Here is a 19,412-nt window from a genome sequence, read left to right as displayed (position 1 = left end):
CTAAGCTGTCAAACGCAGACGGCTTTATGCTTTAGTATTGTCCGGTATTGAAAAGAAATAAGCTTTTGAGATTTTAGAGGTTACTGTGTTATTAACCCTTTATATAATTGGATTTGAAATCGTCAATCTACTGCAATAGTGTGTAGGCCTACTGGGGCCGGAGTGGGGTTAGGCCTACGGTGCGAACAAAAAAAAATAGTAATTGGCCTACTTCTTTGATATTTATCTAGAAATATCATCTCAATTCTACAGTAGGACAAAATCGGATTGTATGTAGGGCCATAGGCAAACCACACACACTATGGTACGATCTCTGGATTAAGCGAGGTCCACTAAGAACATGTTCAAAATTTAATTCCCCATTAAGGCCGAAACATTTAAAAAATCAACTTTTTTTAGATTGAGTACATTTTATTGTTAAAAAGATTATGTATTAACTTTCCCACATCTGTCGAAAGTTGTATTCCAGCGGTAAGAATGTTTGGTATTTGTCATTCGATGGATGGAGATCATAGCCCTGTCATATTGCCTAGTAAAAACTCCGGAGTCAACACCGGCGAACTGTTTGTGCTGTGTGTACTCCGGAGTAAACACCGGCGATATGTTTATGGTGTGTGTACTCCGGAGTCAACATCGGCGATCCGTGAGGTGTGTGTACTCAGGAGTCAACACCGGCGATCTGTGCGTGGTGTGTGTAAACTCCGGAGTAAACACCGGCGATCTGTGATCTGTGTGTGGTGTGTACTCCGGAGTCAACACCGGCGATTCGTGAGGTGTGTGTACTCAGGAGTCAACACACCGGCGATTTGTGTGCGTTGTGTGTAAACTACGGAGCCAACACCGGCGAACTGTTTGTGGTGTGTGTACTCCGGAGTAAACACCGGCGATATGTTTGTGGTATGTGTACTCCGGAGTCAACATCGGCGATCCGTGAGATGTGTGTACTCCGGAGTCAACACCGGCGATATATTTGTGGTGTGTGTACTCCGGAGTCAACACCAGCGATCTGTGCGTGGTGTGTATTACTTCAGAATCAACACTGGCGATCTGTATGAAACTGGAAGGATGTAGGATGTTCGAACAAGTCCATTCTTACGGTTCAACATTCAATTGTAATTGCACTGTTTAAATTGTAATACTTTGATATGTGATGACGTCAAGAGTTTTTACCAAATTCCGCATTACTGTATATTGCAAAAACAGTCTTTCGGAGTAAAACAAATAAACAGTACTTAAAATATAAATGTTTAAAATTCATTTATTATCAGTTAAAATTGAAAACAGAAAAATAAACATAAACATATTTAAAAAGTAATGCCATGGGCTCAACTCAGTCACAATGAACGCCAAGTATAAATGTTTTGGTAACAATATTGCTATACCACACCACATAATAATTAATATCAGTGATAGGCCTACTCTTTTTACAATTTGGTTATATTATAATTATTACTGCAAACCTTTTGACTCGCGTGTACATTCGTGCGATACACGAAAAACTAATTTGATTCACGAAAACCTGGCGAATCTAAATTAAACCACGTAGGAGTACTTATTTCTTTATGGTGAAACACAGCAATGTTGAAGGTAAAATACACTCGGGATAAATACACGCGAGTATCGCTCGAATTACGATGACGTATTACGTCATTATGCATATCTCCCTAGAATTAAAATGTGGTTGTGGTTATCATTATTAATAGCACCTTCTATTTCGTGTATAGAGACCTATCTTACTAAACTTGTATCATAACCTTCCTAAAGCCCTGTCTACACTATCAAACTTTGTGTGACAAAAAAATGTGATGTGCCCATATATCGACACTTATGACGTCATGTAATATAGTATCACGAACTTGTGTAAAAACAATCAATGTTGATTGAACGAGTTGTGCTGTACATCAGTCTCGTGTCTAAATAAAGTTTATATATATATCGCTACCATAATTGTATAGACAAATAAGACAATTCACATATAACAATAATCGCAAATGATCAACTCTTCACTAGAAATTTCTTTAACAACTCATTCTTATTTGTATTAATCTCAATCAATAGATAGATGTATATTTTAGGTTACGTACATGGATGCCTAAATAGATATGCAAGTAACACCATCAGAGCGTGATTTGCGAACTTTCGTTTTGGGACGGTAGACGAAGAAAATGTTACGTTAAGTCTGTGAACTTAAGTAGAACTTGTATTCAATCCATGTTATGGTAAATAACAGTCTCCTTTGTCTAACGTACCAAAATGACCAGTATTATTTTTTAAATAGGTACTGTTGTATATTTTTCACTTGGAAAAATACCAAGTATAATAATATTAATTTCTTTGTATAATAATAATACTAATAATAATTTATTTATTTGCATTATAACTTGCACAATTTTCAATTTATTATTATCTCTCTATTGATGATGTCACAAAATCTTGAGTTATCTGTACCATCAATGTTGACATACTTAATAGCACGCCCTTTGCATTTCAGTTTCTGACCGCTTATAAACTGATTTGATTTATTTAAATCGTTGTATATATGATGTTGTTTTATACATGTTTATATGCACTCTTGTTGATACTGTCATGGTAATATTATTCTAAAATCTTTCTTTATAATGTTTATTAGTTATTTTTGCTTTGATGTAGCGACAACACTCCTCTTCATGATTCTATTGGCTAACGTACTCACCACGGAAAATATATGTACGGGATAGGGACTGAAAAAATAAAGAAAAATCAAATCAGTTTATTAAATAAAACCCACTGTTGCAGTTTGTGATTTTCAGAGAATAAATAGTATACTGTAGAATACTGTACTGTAGATATTTTAAAATAGCAAATTATTTTGGGGTTTAACATTATTTCAACATTTTTATCTGGTAAACAAAGCTCTATGCCACCTGATTATCTGCACTGTATCTCCACATATGCCATTTTATTTAGGAAAAGCTCAACAAAGCTCTATGCCACCTGATTATCTGTACTGTATCTCCACATATGCCATTTTATTTAGGAAAATTATGTATGTAATACAGAGTCAAGAATTAAGGTTATGTTAGGCTTATGGCTGGAGTTTTTTTCTTTGTTTTAACGCTTTATGAATTTATATTGTATAATGCGTTATAGAAATACACACACTTACCATGTGTTCTTTGGTATATGAGCTTCGTTTCCACTGATGATGAACAAAGGAAATAAGATGGAGAACAAACAACCACTCACAAAAAATGATGACGGCAACGAAGTAATAAGAGCGAGTGGCAGACCGAACCCTACAAAGTACGGCCAATTGGATTCTATAAACGACAGACGCTTGTGAACTTCCCAGCCTGTGAAAAAGATAATAATCTCAATATTTATGCGGCGCTCTTTACCAAATAAGGCCTCACAGCGAGAAAAAGAAGGAATAAGAATCATAAAGGTGATGCACACAATGAGGACATTTTCAGCAGCAAAAAATTCTGAGAAGTGGAACATTCTGAGTTTATTTTCAGAACTTTAATGGTGAATTTTACCAAGATGGCATGGATTTTAGCCACAATAAAGAAATATTGTTTTCCATAAACTTTTTTTTTTACTTTTATATCTTTTTGATTTATTCTTTCTTTTTTATTAAACCAGGTGTATTCAAAGGCATAGAGAGAATTAAGAATACACAGATGTAGCAACCTGAGTTCAGAGTTCACACCTCATTAATATTCATGAGTCTTATCTTGATTGAACCAGGTGTATTCAAAGGCATAGAGAGAATTAAGAATACACAGATGTAGCAACCTGAGTTCAGAGTTCACACCTCATTAATATTCATGAGTCTCACCTTGATTAAACCAGGTGTATTCAAAGGCATAGAGAGAATTAAGAATACACAGATGTAGCAACCTAAGAAATTGACCAACGCCAGATAGCGGGACCAGGCTCACCAGCAAACTCTGAAAAAGAAATCGACAAAATCGGTCAGGTAATTGGTTGGTTAGTGAATGAACACACAATTATGACTACCCTTGGAAATATGCTAAACTGAGAATAATAATACTATTAATAAAAATCTTCCCTTTCTTATCTATTTATAAATTGTTATGACAAAGACTAACTAGGTCACTAAACTAGATCACTAGACTCATACTCCATGCTAGACTAGATAACTAGACTAGGTCAGTACAACTGCAGTTCTTTTATTCAACACTTAATTTTTACAAAAACTCTTTAATTTGTACCTGCATCAAAAACAAGGTTTGAATGAGTATACTAATCATGATATCCGCAACCAGACGACTAAGGCTTGGTAGACGGGGGCGCCCTTTTGATTTCTTATATGCTGCATCCGCTATATCCTATAAAAAATATATATATATATATAAAATTTGGAATTTCTGTTTACTGGTCGAAGGCTGAATTCGATCCCGGTCAACTCAGTCTTATATTGTCAATAACTTTCACAAAGTGCAATGACTGGGTTGGTTTAAGCTCTGTCTACACTATCAAACTGGTTTGACAAAAAATGTGATGTGCTCAAATATGTTAGTGATATTCCCAAATATGGTAGTGATATGACATCATCGTGTTCACATATGGGCACATCACATTTTGTTTCCACATAAAGTTTGATAGTTTAGACAGAGCTGTGATGTGATGTGCATATATATGGACACAATGATGTCATATCACTACCATATTTGAGCACACACACTTTTTTTGTCAAACTAGTTTGATAGTGTAGACAGAGCTTCAGTCTTTACCTGAAACCAGAAGCTACTGACAATCTTGCTGAGAAGAAATACTGGTATTACCCACAATGCACTGAATGTATATGAGAGGGCAGGCTTCATCCATGACCAGACAATATTTTGGGAAGAACTGTCACCTGAATAAAAAAAAATTGCTCTATTCTTGAAAATTTGTTTTCAAACAGTACTATACTTTTAAATTTAATTTCAATGGCAGATTGAAGATTATGAAATAAGGGGTGGGGGATGCAGGGCTTTGGGTGGGGGACTGAAGAGCCTAAAAATGAAGTGCCAACATTTTGGGGAATGGTGCCAGGTTATATACAATTATTAGGTAGCTTAAGTCAACATAATAATACAAGAAACACAGCTTGAATTGGCTCACCAAGTAGTAGATGAGTTAAGGTATGTAACAAAGGTATTAACATTGAGTTGAACACTATTATACTCAGCCAGAATACGCCACCATTTAACGCACAACATTGCAGAACACGTTGAAGTATTCGTGGTTCCCTATAACCAAAAAAAAAAAAACATTATTTAATAGAAGGGAGAAAGAGTGCAATGACAATAATAATAGTTTATTCTTATATAGCGCATAAGCAAGTTCTCAATGCGCTGTACATAAATTAAAATAGACGATGGCAATAATTTAAATTAATGAAAAGCGTGTTTGAAAAGAAAAGACTTCAACTGAGTCTTGAAAGAGTTTAGAGTGGCACACTCTCAATGAGGTGGACATTCATGGAATGCTTTCCCTGCCAGTACAGTAGAAGTCGACACAACTATACTATTAAAAAGACAATTTCAGAAGACGAGGCTAATGGGCCACATTGAGGTATTCTCTGTGGCAACAGAAATTTTGAAACGTGATGCAACATAGATACAGTACTGTACATTAGCTACATAAAGGTAAAGGATTACAGGGTAATCCCCCATTTTCTGCCAAGAGGATTACAGGGTAATACCCCATTTTCTCCCAAGAGGATTACAGGGTAAGCCCTCAGTTTCTGCCAAGGGGATTACAGGGTACATCTTCTAATTGACAATCACTAATAAATTTGGTTGTTGAAAATAGAGGGAAGGGGGATGAGAGAAGGAGTAAACAACTACATCCGTGACAGAGATCGTTAAGACAACGTACTCTTCCTTCTTCATTTTTATTGGTGGTCTTCTGCTGTTCTTCTGCGATTCCTCATATTCCTTTCTTCGTTTCTCCTGCTTGGCTGCAATTTCTTTATCAACTGTAAATATTATGGTTGACCCTAGCACAGCATCTTTCATGCCGAATACAACATCTCGAAGAATAGATTGCAAACCATCAGCCATATCTAGAAAATTATTCAATTTTGTAAAATTGTCATCTACAGAACAGTCAGACTGCCTGCTAGAGACTCACCAGGCAAGGGCCTCGTCTTACCTAAAGACTATTAGTATTAGTATACCCCTAAATAGTATCAGTATGGCCTCACTCAGTGGCCTTATAGTCCCCTAGTAGATATCGTAGAGTAGGCCAAGCCTCCACTCTGATCCTCTGCTCTTCTGCTACTGAATCATCGCTTGTTGGCTGGCAAGTTAGCCTTTTGTTTTGACAATTAGGCTAGGCCTAGGCCTAGCCTAGCTAGCTAAATGTTTGTCATTAAACTACTACTAGGCTAGGCCTAGGGTTAGGCTACTATAAACTTGGCAACGCATGCTTAATTTAAGAAAATTATTTATTTATTTACTATATCCATAATTTACCTATTTAAAGAAATGTATTTTTTTATAAACAAAGAAAGATAAGAGAAACAAAAAGATACGACGATGTCGTTTTCATTCGATTCGCTTCAGTGAATTTATTTTGTTTTTATTTTTCTCTCTGGAAAATCAAGATAACGCCCTCTAGAGAGAGTGTATCATTCATAAAAACATCAAGTTCGGGGAAAAGTGGGAATCCATCCTAAAAAGTTTAGTTTATAAGCTCTATTTTGTTTATCCAAGTTTAAAATGAACTCAAAGTTAGATGTTATTGACGGGCCGCTGTGCTGTTGTGAATATGAAAATATAAATGGAGAAAAAAGTCATGTTCTGGCTGCATTTTGTGATTGTGAAGATGTTGACTCGGTGTGTGACAGGTAGGCACTGTCTAATCACGTCTAAGCTAAACTTTCTATGCAAAATATGCGTTATATTAACTAGGTATTGAAGTTCAAAGTCAATTCGTCCCAACACGGTTATTTAAAAGAAAATCCATGCCTGAACCCCAAGTCTTGTGATAGTCATGTTGGATAGAAGTATGATATCTATCTATTGTTTCTTCAAAATATGAATTCTATTTGTTTTATCATTTAGCCTATCTTGTTTAAATTACAGACTTTGTAAAGGTTACAGTGTACCAAATGAAAAATACCAGCGAATACAAGAAGTATGTTTGGACCGCGTACGCGTACCAACTTGCTTTGGTGGCGGTGCTAAACGTATAGATACATTCCTCGATTTCTCGTCAATACCTGCTATAATCTTGTTACCCACACTCGTTCTAACCGCATCCATACATCCGTACGTGACCGTTATTATTTATTTCAGCCTGCCGTTGTGTTTGCTTACGTACTATCAGTCGTTCTTGCGTCATCGCAGACGATCAAAGTTTTTTATGACGTGGGGTGTCGTATCAGTATTGTTTGTTTACTTCGTGTTCATAAGACTCGTCGTGCCGCTCGGGCACGTCTCTACGGAGTGCTTCTTCGTCTTGAATTTCTTTTTGGTTGCAATGTTGGTTGCGTTTTTAATGTCTAGGATAAATCCAGGCATAATTAAAAATAGTAAACAACAGAGTAGTTATTTGAAAGATTCTGCTGGACAGAATTTTAAAACAAAAGTTGCGTTATCGAGAGAAGAAAGTAGAAATAATATGATTGAAGAAGAAACAAATGATATGCGATTAAACCAGGGTTATATACAACATAGAGGGAGTCCTGTTAGACTTGTGCATAAAGATGAGAATAATGGGGATTCGTCGTTACAAACGTCACCTGATATCTACTCAGAAATTCCATCGCAACATAAAAGGACGGTCTCGGATGGCCAGTTGTCAATGCTTAGCGATGATTCGGTATTTGTTGACGGAAACTGGTGCGAACTTTGTCAAAATCATCAACCTCGTCGAGGCGGTCACTGCCGTGTGTGTGGTCATTGTGTCAGAAGATTGGACCATCATTGTGTTTGGTAATAATTTTCTAAAGTTTATATATTTTTTTTAACATTGTATTTTTATAATAATTTTTACAATACTTATAGTAGTACAAGAACCAAAATATTTTTTTGATTATTTGTTTTGTTCTACAGTAGTACAAAATCAAACAATTATTTTTATTTGAATATTATAATAATACAGTATTTGCTCCATTAACACTACCATTGGTGTTGTTATCGTGGCAAACCCATATCTGACATTGAATCTTATGTTCATACACAGATGTTACAATACAACTTTGATCATAGCTATCGGCTATATAGTGTTTCATTGACAATACATTTTTTCTAAAATCAAATCACAATAAGTTTATGTATCTTATTTGATTATTTTAAAAGGATAGATAGCTGCGTCGGCGAGGACAATCATCGTTCTTTTCTTCTCTCCATTATCTTTTTTATCATTGGTGGTGTTTGGGGTATGGTGCTATCACTGCAAAGTGTCTGCCGGAACCCAAACTATGGGTTTCACGTGGCCGAGTGCTTTTATGCATACAAGAAATATAGGTAATTATAACACACCTGATTGTATTATTGCAATTTGATTGATTGATTAATTGGTCATTTGGAATTCACCTTATCTCATTGAAAAGTGATAATCAAATGATACTAATGCACGTACAACTTTCTGTAATAATATCCTAGATTTATATAGCGCCTAATGTTGTGAAACCTCTAAGCGCTGTACATAAACAAATACAGTAAAAGGGATTCCAACCATGCCAAAAAAAACCCCAAACCGAAGTAAGGTGATATGCTTTCGTCGCTAACCAGGGATCAGTCTAATTGAACCCCGGTCAGCACCAGTTGTCTCGGACATCCCGGACTCAGGCGCCTCCTGCCCTACTTAAACTAGATCTAAAACAATCTAGGTGGCATGGTAAAGGAGAAAAAAGGGGATTAATATTCTTTATTTTATGCTGTAAACATGTTGAGGATTTTTGCCATGCGACGTGCCTTTTTAATGGCCTAGTTCTCGGTCTAGCATTCGTCAATGATTTACGATGGATAACTTGAATATAGTAGGTGTGTTAAAAAACAAATAATTTATGTTTTGTGCACATTAACATTTATTATTTGTATATTAATGCATCTTCAGTCTGGAAAATATGCAAATACCCCAATCTATCAAGGGATCCACCTGCCCATTCCCCCTCCCAACCCAAATTTTTTTTTTAAACAAAAAACTATATATTTAACATTGACTTCAGTACTTTATTTACAATTTCAAGCCCATCCCCCTATAATTGTCATGTTTTGGATAATCAACCTAATTCTACTATAATGCACCTGTGCGATGCAACATGCCCAAAAGTATTTCAACACAAGATTCTATGTTTATAATTTAAATTTAATTATGCATTCATTCATTTTCTCTATTTCGGATCACATCCATGTACAAATCGTACAAAACAGAGAGAAAAAAACCAGGAAATTAACAATTATATTTAATTAATTTTTATAGTTCAGCAATTGTATTGTCCTGCAGTATATACACAGGGCTAGCTTGTCTAGCCATGTTGATCCTGCTTGGACAGCAAATACACCTGATAACGCACAACTGGACTTATCGTGAACGCAAGTTAGCCATGCGTGGTCAGCTACCACGGGACGTCATGATCGCCTTCGACAGGGGTTTCATCAATAACTGGAAGAATTTTCTCCTTAACAGACCAGACACGGATTTACTACATGTTTGAAAAACACTTAGCCGATAGAAGAACGTGTCAATGACTTAACAGTAAGCACATTCCACATTGTTTTATGTTGTTATAACAAATGTATCATTTATCAGATTTGACACATGGCTTTTATTTTCACATTAATGTTTATAAGATGTAGCGAGTTATTTAACCCGTGGCATTAATATACGTCGCTTGTAATCCTTGTTCAAAAGCAGATAATTGCGTTTGGTACAGTAGTATGTCAACTACTGTAGACACGCTAATAAAAGTAAAAAATGAATTGGACCCATCCTTTGTAAAACCCCTATTCAATGGACACTTTACTGTGAAGCGAATTGGGGAAATGTTTTAACACTACGGATTCTGTAGACCTCTATTAAAGGTACAATTTCAAGTTGGTTCCCCCTATAATAGGGGTACCCTTTTTTTAAAGTATTTCTTTTGTCAGTGTGGTTGATAATTAGAGTCACTTTAACAGCTGTAAATAGATAAGATATCTTTTATACTGAAGGTTGCATGTAAAGAAACAATATGTTATCGCAAATTATTGAAAAGCATTTTTTATTTCGGTTTTCATTCATATTTACATTGTCATCAAATATCTTCTTCATCTAAAGCTCTGTCTACACTATCAAACTAGTTTGAAAAAAAAAAGTGATGTGCCCAAATATAGTAGTTATATACCCAATCAAATATGGTAGTGGTATGACATCATCGTGTCTATATATGGACACACTTTTTTTGTAACATAAAGTTTGATAGGCTTTAGATAAGTTGGTTCCTACCCAACAAAGTTCAATTGTGTTTATGAGTTGAAATCAACTATAGCTTGAATTCACCCATATAGTCTGATAAAGCTCTGTCTACACTATCAAACTAGTTTGACAAAAAAGTGTCCCCAAATATGGTAGTGATGTGACATCATCATGTCCATATATGGGTACATCACATTTTTTGTCACATAAAGTTTGATAGTGTAGACCAAGCTTAAGACCTTTAAAAGTTTTACAACTTTGACAAGACCTAAACAGTTTACTAATAAAATTGTATTCAATTCAACTTCAGACTACAAATACAGTATACAAAATAATATATACAATTTCAAAATATGAACTGCTTAATTAGCAGTATGTTTCCTATTTAGGAGTCATATATTATTGCTTATGAAAATTTTGAAATGAGAATTGTCACTTGCTACTATCTAATAGCAGTAAGTGTAAAAACCTGTAAAAATATTATTAATAAAAATTATCAATAATCTTAAGTATTATTTTAATAAATAATTTTTCTTATCTTTAGAGTCCAATTGCTATAAATTTTGTAACATTAATGTATAAAACGTGTATGTTTTCAATTTAAACTAATTGTGACACACACATCTTTTACAAGTTTCACAATTTTTAAAAATGTATTTTTAATGTTTTAGCACTTAAATTGACAGGTATCCACTTGTAGTAAATGCTTATGCTGTATAAATTGTGAATAATTTCTAAGACATTCTCACGTTATACCATAGCTAAATGGTGCTTCAATTTTAGCAAATCAAACTTTTATATCTTTTCGTAAATTTGATGTAAAATAAAACACTAAACTACATTTCCATATTTGTGATGATATATACAGTATTACATAATATTAATCTCTGAAACAATATGGTAGTAATGTATATGAAATAATAGATATTAAATAGTATTAAAACAGGCCTAAATACTTAAATTAACTTCTTTTTTTAAACTTCTTTTTTACAACCTTAAATGTTGTCAGGTGCACAGCTAGTCTACATAAACCAATTTTTAATATCAGTTTAGAATAAAAATGTATGTACATTATTGAATACTGTAAGTAAACCATAATTCTATTTACAATAATATTATTAATTAAGCAATATTTGATTTGCATGGTTAAAATCTCATCAGTGACAATAAGGTTAAATTAAAGTGTTTTAACTTTTACTTAAACTTAAGTTATTTGTGTTGGTAATTTTGCCTTAATTAAAATGCAGTGCAATAACAAATATAATAATGTAATATAAATTATCATAATGGTCAAGTGTACTATAATAAATTAATTTTAAAGGATTAAAACCAGTTTAAGTTATTTATTTAGAGTAAGATTAAAATTTAAAACAAGTTTTCTTTTAAGAAGGTCACTGTTGTAAATAAACCACATACCTACACTGTCTAAAGAATATATGTAATGTTTTTTTTAATAAATGATATTAAGTATAAGGAATGTAGTGTTGGAAGGCTATTTCACACACTTTTACATTGTTCCAATATTAAACACAGTAGCTTTAAATTAAAGTATTAAACTTAAGGTTTCTTACTAAGAATGTTTACAACATGTTGTAAATGCAAAATTATAAGAAGGTAAGCTTTCCTGTCTTTTGCATTCAGACTACAGTACAAAGAAAATGAAATAGTGCATACTATTGAACGCCATGTGACCCACAATCGTCTAATCAAATGACAGGAATTTATTTAGATGTTATATAATACCATTTATAGTACGTGCCGTTTACATTTTTTGCACATACTAAATTCAGTATGACAAGCTAGCTACACTATAAATGCAAATATTTGTAAATCGTGTGTGATTTAATTTAATTTGATTTTTATCCTAATCTTTGTGCGAGTTTTCCCAACTTCGTGTTCGCGGTTGTTTCTTTGGCCAAGTCCAGTCCACCCGACACTAAACCACCACCTAACCTTCCCAAAATGCTTGTTGTTTCGTCGTCTGCTCTTTCTTCACCTGTTGTACGTTGTGATGGTGATGTTTCACCACCGATTATCTGAGGTATGTATTGCCCTGAAACCTGTATAGCGCCCTCTGCCATTTCTTTGAGTTTGTCCTCCCATTGTGTCTGTGTCATAATCAGATCTTCTTCATTTGTGATGTCTTTGTTTTCAGGTTGTTTTGTGGTGTCGCACACATGAGCAGTACATACCCAACTTCCACAAGCACATACACTGTAATAAAACAAAATTATACATTTTAAAAATTATGTTTTTTTTTATTGTTATTCATAAAGATCTGTCTACACTATCAAACTAGTTTGACAAACAAGTGTGATATGCCCAAATATGGTACAGTAGTGATATGCTTAAATATGGTAGTGATATGACATCATCATGTCCATATATATATACACATTTTTTTGTCACAGAGCTTTAAACAAGTAAATGCCACTTTATGATCTTCTTGGTCTTCTTGTTAAAGACGCGAGTATACTGTATTGAGGAATCCAAAGGGGGAGCAAAATTAGGAAAGATACAGGACAAAATGTAAAACAACAAAGAAAATTCTTGAGATGAGCAATTGTTTTTGTTTGGGTCTCTCTATTTCCTAGATCATGCCACTGGAGTACATTTTTACCTATAATTTATCTGTTTGTGTTTTATATACAGTACTTCCCCTCGTTCACAACAGTTTGTCTAAAATCCAGTAAGACCATTTAATACTTGAACCTCCAGGTCGTTAAATTCATGTTATTACTGGATTGTATGTAATTTTATTATAAATATTAATTTAGCGGTTACTGGTGCAGGCTCAGCCCCTTCCATTAGTCAGTATTATGGTATTATCAAATATACTTTAAATAAATAATAAAGCCTGTTTTTTCAAGAAAAGTCAATTTTTTATTGGTTCAACTTCTTTTGCACGACAATTCCAGTTTTTCACTTTCACAATTATTTACCTGAAAGAAGTGAATAACTTCATTAAAAATGCAAAATGGCCAATTTAAAGTAATAATCTTCATTTTTCCTGTTTTTGGGGGACAATACATCTTTAAGTTTACCATAGAATCACCAAATGTTCTTTTTTTTTTTTTTTCTGGTTAGTGTTAGTGCTATAAATGCTAATATTATAATGATAGATGGTGCTATAGTGTTTTATGTTTATTTATTTAAGTATTAAGTACTGTGCAGATTTAGATGAGAGTTCAAGTGAATTACAATGAAGATTTTGGCTTTATGTTGTATAATCTTTTTATCAATCATGTCAAAGTAATCGCCATTTAAATATAAGTTATGGGTACAGAGGATTTCCTATATATTCAGAGTGTTTGAAATGTTGTGTTTAACATTTTAGAGACTTTACAATCTTTTTTTTTTCATCAAAATTTTAGTGAATGCATTTAAATTAAACTTCCCAATGAAATTAAACAATGTGCTACAATTTCAGACTTTAAAGCCCAACTCACCAAACATTTGATCTCAAAATATTAAGTTGTAATTGTTTATATTGTTTATTCAATGCAGCTTATTTTTAATTGGTGTATCTCATTATAACTTTGTTTTGTTTTGTTTTGACTTAATTTGTGCTACTTAGTTTTGTTATTTTTGTATTTTATAAGTAATGATGGAGTAAGAGCAGTTTTCTGTTTGGGCTCATGCCTATTACTTGCTCCTGGCAAGATGATTTGTAAAATGTACTTTTATGAACTTTTGCCGAATAAATATTATTATTATTATTAAATGTTTGAATGTGGAGTGGTACTATGTGTGGCACTAGTGAAAGCTGAGATGTGCCATTTACTGTAGTTCCTACTAGTTTCATTTCCAACATACTCTTTGAGTAACTGCCCAATTTACTAGCCGAAATTGATGTTGATCCCCACTCCAACTTTGATTGTAATTTTACATTCTTTGATAGGAAAATTTAATCCTGCGAGCAAGTTTAAGATTGTTTTCTGCTAACAATTTGCTTGGATGTAATATATTCTTTATTAAGTGTTCTTTAGCAAAGCAAGTCTTTTATTTTTACTCAATGGTTTTGCTTAATGCAAATTGTTTAATTTTTCTTTTTTTTTTAAATCTGAGATTATTTTTTTTGTAACTTAGAAGTTCGACAACGTAACTTGCTTGAATACATTTTTAAATCGAACCCTAATATGTAGATATATATAATGGTTGCTTGTCAAAATTTAGGTTTGAATCTAAGTTTGGGTGCATTAAAAAAAATATTTCACATTTTGAAAATAGTCAATTTATTATAAAACAGTATTAGGTTTTATTATGTTGTTTTCAGCATAGTTTAGTACATTTTGATCAAAATGTTATTTTATGATTACCAAATCGCAGACCAAGCAAAACTAAAATGCTAGCGGCAATTAATACACAAAGACGACACCTTGAGTGATGGCGGATATATCCTGCTTCATTTGGTTGCATTACTTTGACGTCTTTAAACTTTCACTAGAGGGAGTTTATCAAAATCCAGTAATTACTTAATTGGTAAAATGTTTGATATACCATGAATTTAAGATTAAGAAAATTAATAAAACCTTGCATTTGACAGGCTTTTTAAAATTAAAAACCTGAAGTAAAAACATTCTAGATTCTAGTATTAGGTAACTGTAAAAAAAATTCTGATATCTTTTGATTGTGTATTATTATAGGAATTAAACGGTTCTTGCAGCATATCAAAATAATAAAAATGTGCAAATTAAATTAGCGCAAAATGCAGGGCGCCTCTAAGCGCTGAACAAGCAACAGAAAATCTTAAAAAATGCAAAAAATTTAATGTTGAAAGTACAAATTAAATTTTTTAAAAGGTGGCCATGATTTGAGGAGTTGTTTGAATGTGGCGAGTGATTCGGTAAGCCTGCCTTTTTCCTTACCAGACATTGCATTTCTTTTGAACAGCATTACCGTCATCATATTCTTTATCATCTAATGAGCATTCTGAAATAATAATGATGATAATAATATTTAGTTATATAATAGAACATGATCAAAATTAATATTACACGCAATACCGGACAACTTAGGTTTGTCTAAAATATGTTTTTTGGAAAGTCTGGTATTCGGAATGTTTAAAAAAGAATTTGTGACTCTTAGAAGAAAATCTGTTTGGGAGAGTTTCCAGTATTATGGCCAATTTACACAGACGAGCGGTAGCGGTAACCAGAAAACCGCGTAGCTTGTCCTATGTAGAATCTGTATCTATCCTGAGTGGAAACTGCCCATCCGCTTCGCGTTTTGTGTAAATAGTCTTAGATGTTATATTTTTATTACCGTTACGGCTCGTCATGTAAATTGGCCTTTACTGTATGAGAGTTGACTAAAGAAGCTAATTGAACTTGTGACCGACTCTTTCAATTTAATCTTAATTTCTTTTTTCTCTTGCTTAATCTAAATTTTTCTTTGTGATGATCCAATAAAATACTGAATAAAAACTGTAATCTTGCGTTTTATTCTCACGCTTTTGTCCTTTATTCAACTCAACTTAATCATGAGCGAGTTCATGCACCTTCGAAACGATTTTGTGTTTGTCATTTTTATTCAGAATTTTATTGGATCATCACAAAAAATGTTTAATACAAAAATAGAAATACATTTCCACTAATTCATTCAAATTGATTAATTAAGTAACCTTGTATTAATAATTACTACAATGATTGCATTGATTTACCATCGAGCTAATATTAATATAATAAATGGTCATATATTCAAATTCACAGGCAATTAGGCAACTCTGACAAACTTTGATATTTCAATTATCCTCATTAGCCTAATAATTTCCCTAGTTTCAATCAAGTTGGTGGAACAATAATATCATTAGTGTACCGGATACAGTAGCTGCAACTGTAGGCCTACAGAACATAGTATACTGTAATTACCAAAATCATTTATATTTCACTTTGTAACCCCGCCGGCTTTATTCAGTAGGGCTGATAATTAAGCCTAGATCCTCGAGGCGATACCCATTTGGTGTGTCGACTATGTTACAAGTTTAATCTGAAATTTATTGCGGCACTTTTGAGGATTGAATATTCCTAAGTAGTTATAGGCTGATTGCGTTATTTGAGTGTAAATTAACGGTTTTAATTTAGAGCTCCCGCTGGCTTCAGAGCTCTTGGAAATTAGATATTTAAACTTTGTTACTTTTGATTGTTTTCATTGTCAGTAGAGCTGTAATAAAATATCTTGATATTCAAGGAGATTTAAAATGTCAATGTGCCATGGCTGCTGCTTTATGATATTGATTAAAATTGTTAATTTTCAATCTTCAGTTCACGGCATTTTTAAGACCATGCAAAAAGCATTCCACAGCAGTAGCTGTTTTTTATCAGTACTTTTATCAAGGTCTTGATCGATTTTTTCTAGTTTGTGTTGTATATAAGTTTAGTTTTATCAGGGAAGAGTGAAATTAATTCTTCCATGGTTTTAATACCCGTTACAATTTGTACTTCTCAAGCCTGTCAGTTAAAAAATCACCACAAGCTAGGCTAGTTACAGTAGGCCTATATACCATTACTTTTGCTACTTGTCAAGTCTAGTTTAAAAGGTCACTTCAGGCAAAAAAAAAGGTGGGGTGGGGGAGGTGGTTCTGAATCATTTCTTAACCTTTGCAGTATTAAAGCATTTTTTTCTCAATAATGTATGGCATTTCCTATATTAAAGTACATTTTTTATTCTATGCTTACTTCATTGAACAATAGCTATTACGCTCTGTCTACACTATCAGTATCAAATTTTATGTGACAAAAAAATGTGATGTGCCCATATATGGACATGATGATGTCATATCACTACCATATTTGGGATACCACTACCATATTTGGGATAGCACTACCATATTTGGGAATATCACTACCATATTTGGGAATACCACTACCATATTTGGGAATACCACTACCATATTTGGGATAGCACTACCATATTTGGGAATATTACTACCATATTTGGGAATACCACTACCATATTTGGGAATATCACTACCATATTTGGGCACATCACACTTTTTTTTCACACTAGTTTGATAGTGTTATGCTTTACAAGCTTTGAACAATATTTTGTTTAATCATAAACTTCACATCCTATTAAATGTGGTAATTTCTCTTATTTCGTGGTTCAATGGACAGAATAATTGCTCATTTATTCAACAAATTACAAACAGGATCAAAGTAATACCACACTACTTCAGGGGCACTAAGATGGTTTATTTAAATCATATTACTTGTAAGAGCAGACTCGCGGGAATCTTTAGAATGGCAATATTATTAAACTTGTGTCACATGGAATGGTGTAAATGACAGATTGTTAAATTAATTATTAATTCTGATGAAAATCTTTTTTTTTTTTTTAAATTATCCCACCTGAAAAAAAATCATTTTTATTTTTACGCTTTTTTTTGGTTGAATATGCCATTTAATTTAACTGGGACAAAGTTATTCACGTTTTGTTATAAGTGAAATCATTATTTACTAATTGTTGGTTTGGAAAAAAGAACATTTCTAATAACTTACTACTACAAACCAGATGAACATTTTCAATCATGAAATCATTATTGTTGTTAATTTTTTTTTCTACATAAAGTGAATAACCTTTTAAAACTGAAAAATTACCTACAGTATTTTCAAATTTGATTTTATTAACCTTCAGTTTTCATGTTTTTGGGGGACAGAGTTGCAATAGGTAATAAGATTATTTACTGTAGGCCCTTCTAATACTATTTCTTATCATTTTTTATTTATCACTAAGGCATTTCTTTTACATTTCATATGACAATTTTCATAACATATAGCTACTAAAATAATCAGTTGTGACAACGTATTGAGGCTTTAATCTGCATAATACCGTTTTTCAAATGGAAATTGTTGAACATGGCTGCTGTGAGGCTATTGTGATCATATTTATTTATATTCACATTTGACATGTGGTACATCAAATTGCTAGTTTTATGATAGTTGTAATGATTTATACTAATTTCTGATATAATAATAATAACAACTTTATTTAAAAACGGATGCAACACTCGAATCACCATATTGGTATTTTTCACAAGGCCGTTACTTACTACAAAACTATAACACAAGTTATAGTACATATGATTAAAAAACTATACAAAAAAAAAATTAATAAATGAAAAACAAAAATAAATAAAGAAATAAAAAAAAAAAAAAAATGTTTATGATGATGATAATAGTAAATGTGTTGTACTATTTAAATAAATTATTATTTGTATAATTTGTTGGATAGACTTACTTCGTTTAAGTGGAGTAAATTCCGTTTGTAGACACGATGAAAGCTCTCCTAGATTTAGTTTCCAATCATTATCAACGTCTGCACTCTCGATCAAAGCATCTACGCATAGACCTCTGATAAAATAATTATTAATACAATGTTTAACAGTTTCAAAACAATCTGCAAGTATTTTTTCCCTGAAATCTTAGATTACGATGTTTATTACATATAAAAAGAACTGGTTTGATCATTTTATTTTATTATTGGCCTATAGCGTTTGTGCAATTTAATGTATTTTTGTTGTATTTTTATTTTCTTTTTTATTGCCTTAATTAAGCCATGCAAATTGTATTTCCATTTTAAGTGGACCAATCTTGAATCAGTTTTTTACTTAAGCACTATTTTATATATTAACTTAAGCAAAAAGATTGAAAAATGCCAAACCAGTTGTTTCCAGCTTGCAATTTATAAATAAAAATGTTTAAAAAATTCATAAGTTACATATTCACTGTAAAAATGATTGCTAGGAATCGTATGTTGTATTTACAGTACCTTATTAACGATGCATCCTGCTCGTCAGGATCTGTGATGTTTTTAACGACACTCACATCCTCGTTGGTCTCAATTAGAGTTTGAAATTCGGCCGAGTTTAACGCGCCGTCAAAATCTTTATCAAACGTCTACAAAAATAATAACATATAGTATGTAATTATAAGTGATAATCTCAAGACGTCAAATATAACAGGATTCTGAAATGAAACTTGTAAACATTATCATGTCATAATAATTTAAAC

General features: G+C 32.7%; 3 protein-coding genes across 5 annotated transcripts in view; 1 reads left to right on the top strand and 2 right to left on the bottom strand.

The window, feature by feature from the left end:
- Positions 1-1,309: 1,309 nt before the first annotated feature.
- LOC144849654 (etoposide-induced protein 2.4-like) lies at positions 1,310-6,556 on the bottom strand. 2 transcript variants are annotated; one of them, XR_013613990.1, is made up of 9 exons: positions 6,471-6,556; positions 5,872-6,058; positions 5,113-5,240; positions 4,740-4,864; positions 4,218-4,334; positions 3,821-3,932; positions 3,146-3,332; positions 1,775-2,720; positions 1,310-1,732 (listed from the first exon to the last, which is right to left on the bottom strand). XR_013613990.1 is itself a non-coding variant. In XM_078706642.1 (8 exons), exons 2-8 carry the CDS (start codon positions 6,054-6,056, stop codon positions 2,630-2,632), a joined length of 945 nt encoding a protein of 314 aa, XP_078562768.1. In that variant the 5' UTR covers positions 6,057-6,058; positions 6,471-6,556; the 3' UTR covers positions 1,310-2,629. The 2 variants fall into 2 exon arrangements, 1 of the variants encoding a protein (XP_078562768.1); XM_078706642.1 differs by having other exon boundaries at positions 1,310-2,720.
- An 85-nt stretch (positions 6,557-6,641) lies between these two features.
- LOC144850724 (palmitoyltransferase ZDHHC23-like) overlaps positions 6,642-19,412 on the top strand; it is a 77,307-nt gene continuing 64,536 nt past the window's right edge. Inside the window, exons 1-4 of one of the 2 annotated variants that reach the window (XR_013614109.1) lie at positions 6,642-6,844; positions 7,083-7,934; positions 8,301-8,468; positions 9,427-9,702. Coding sequence is in view for 1 of the 2 variants with exons in the window: in XM_078708123.1 (XP_078564249.1) it covers positions 6,717-6,844; positions 7,083-7,934; positions 8,301-8,468; positions 9,427-9,661 (1,383 nt within the window). In the remaining variant the exon portion in view is untranslated. Of the gene's footprint in view, positions 6,845-7,082; positions 7,935-8,300; positions 8,469-9,426; positions 9,862-19,412 lie in introns of those variants that run through there. The other variant, XM_078708123.1, reaches the window with a different exon arrangement.
- LOC144850726 (follistatin-related protein 1-like) overlaps positions 11,437-19,412 on the bottom strand; it is a 31,322-nt gene continuing 23,346 nt past the window's right edge. Inside the window, exons 7-10 of the mRNA XM_078708127.1 lie at positions 19,171-19,298; positions 18,640-18,752; positions 15,270-15,333; positions 11,437-12,615 (exon numbers count right to left, since the gene is read on the bottom strand). Coding sequence (XP_078564253.1) covers positions 12,261-12,615; positions 15,270-15,333; positions 18,640-18,752; positions 19,171-19,298 — 660 coding nt within the window. The 3' untranslated portion in view covers positions 11,437-12,260. The remainder of the gene's footprint in view (positions 12,616-15,269; positions 15,334-18,639; positions 18,753-19,170; positions 19,299-19,412) is intronic.

This window comes from Antedon bifida, chromosome 8, assembly GCF_963402885.1.
Source record: "Antedon bifida chromosome 8, ecAntBifi1.1, whole genome shotgun sequence".
NCBI classification, from domain to species: Eukaryota; Metazoa; Echinodermata; class Crinoidea; order Comatulida; family Antedonidae; genus Antedon; species Antedon bifida.
The sequence above is the reverse complement of the archived record's forward strand: the minus strand, read 5'-3'. Positions and strand labels throughout refer to the sequence as shown.

Excerpts from the sequence above, each read along its gene's own strand:
- LOC144849654 (XM_078706642.1), bottom strand. The coding sequence starts at position 6,056 with ATGGCTGATGGTTTGCAATCTATTCTTCGAGATGTTGTATTCGGCATG. Across the intron at positions 5,241-5,871 it reads ATAAAAATGAAGAAGGAAGA|GGAACCACGAATACTTCAAC; the intron begins GTACGTTGTCTT and ends TTTTGGTTATAG. Across the intron at positions 2,721-3,145 it reads CATATACCAAAGAACACATG|TCCCTATCCCGTACATATAT; the intron begins GTAAGTGTGTGT and ends TTATTTTTTCAG.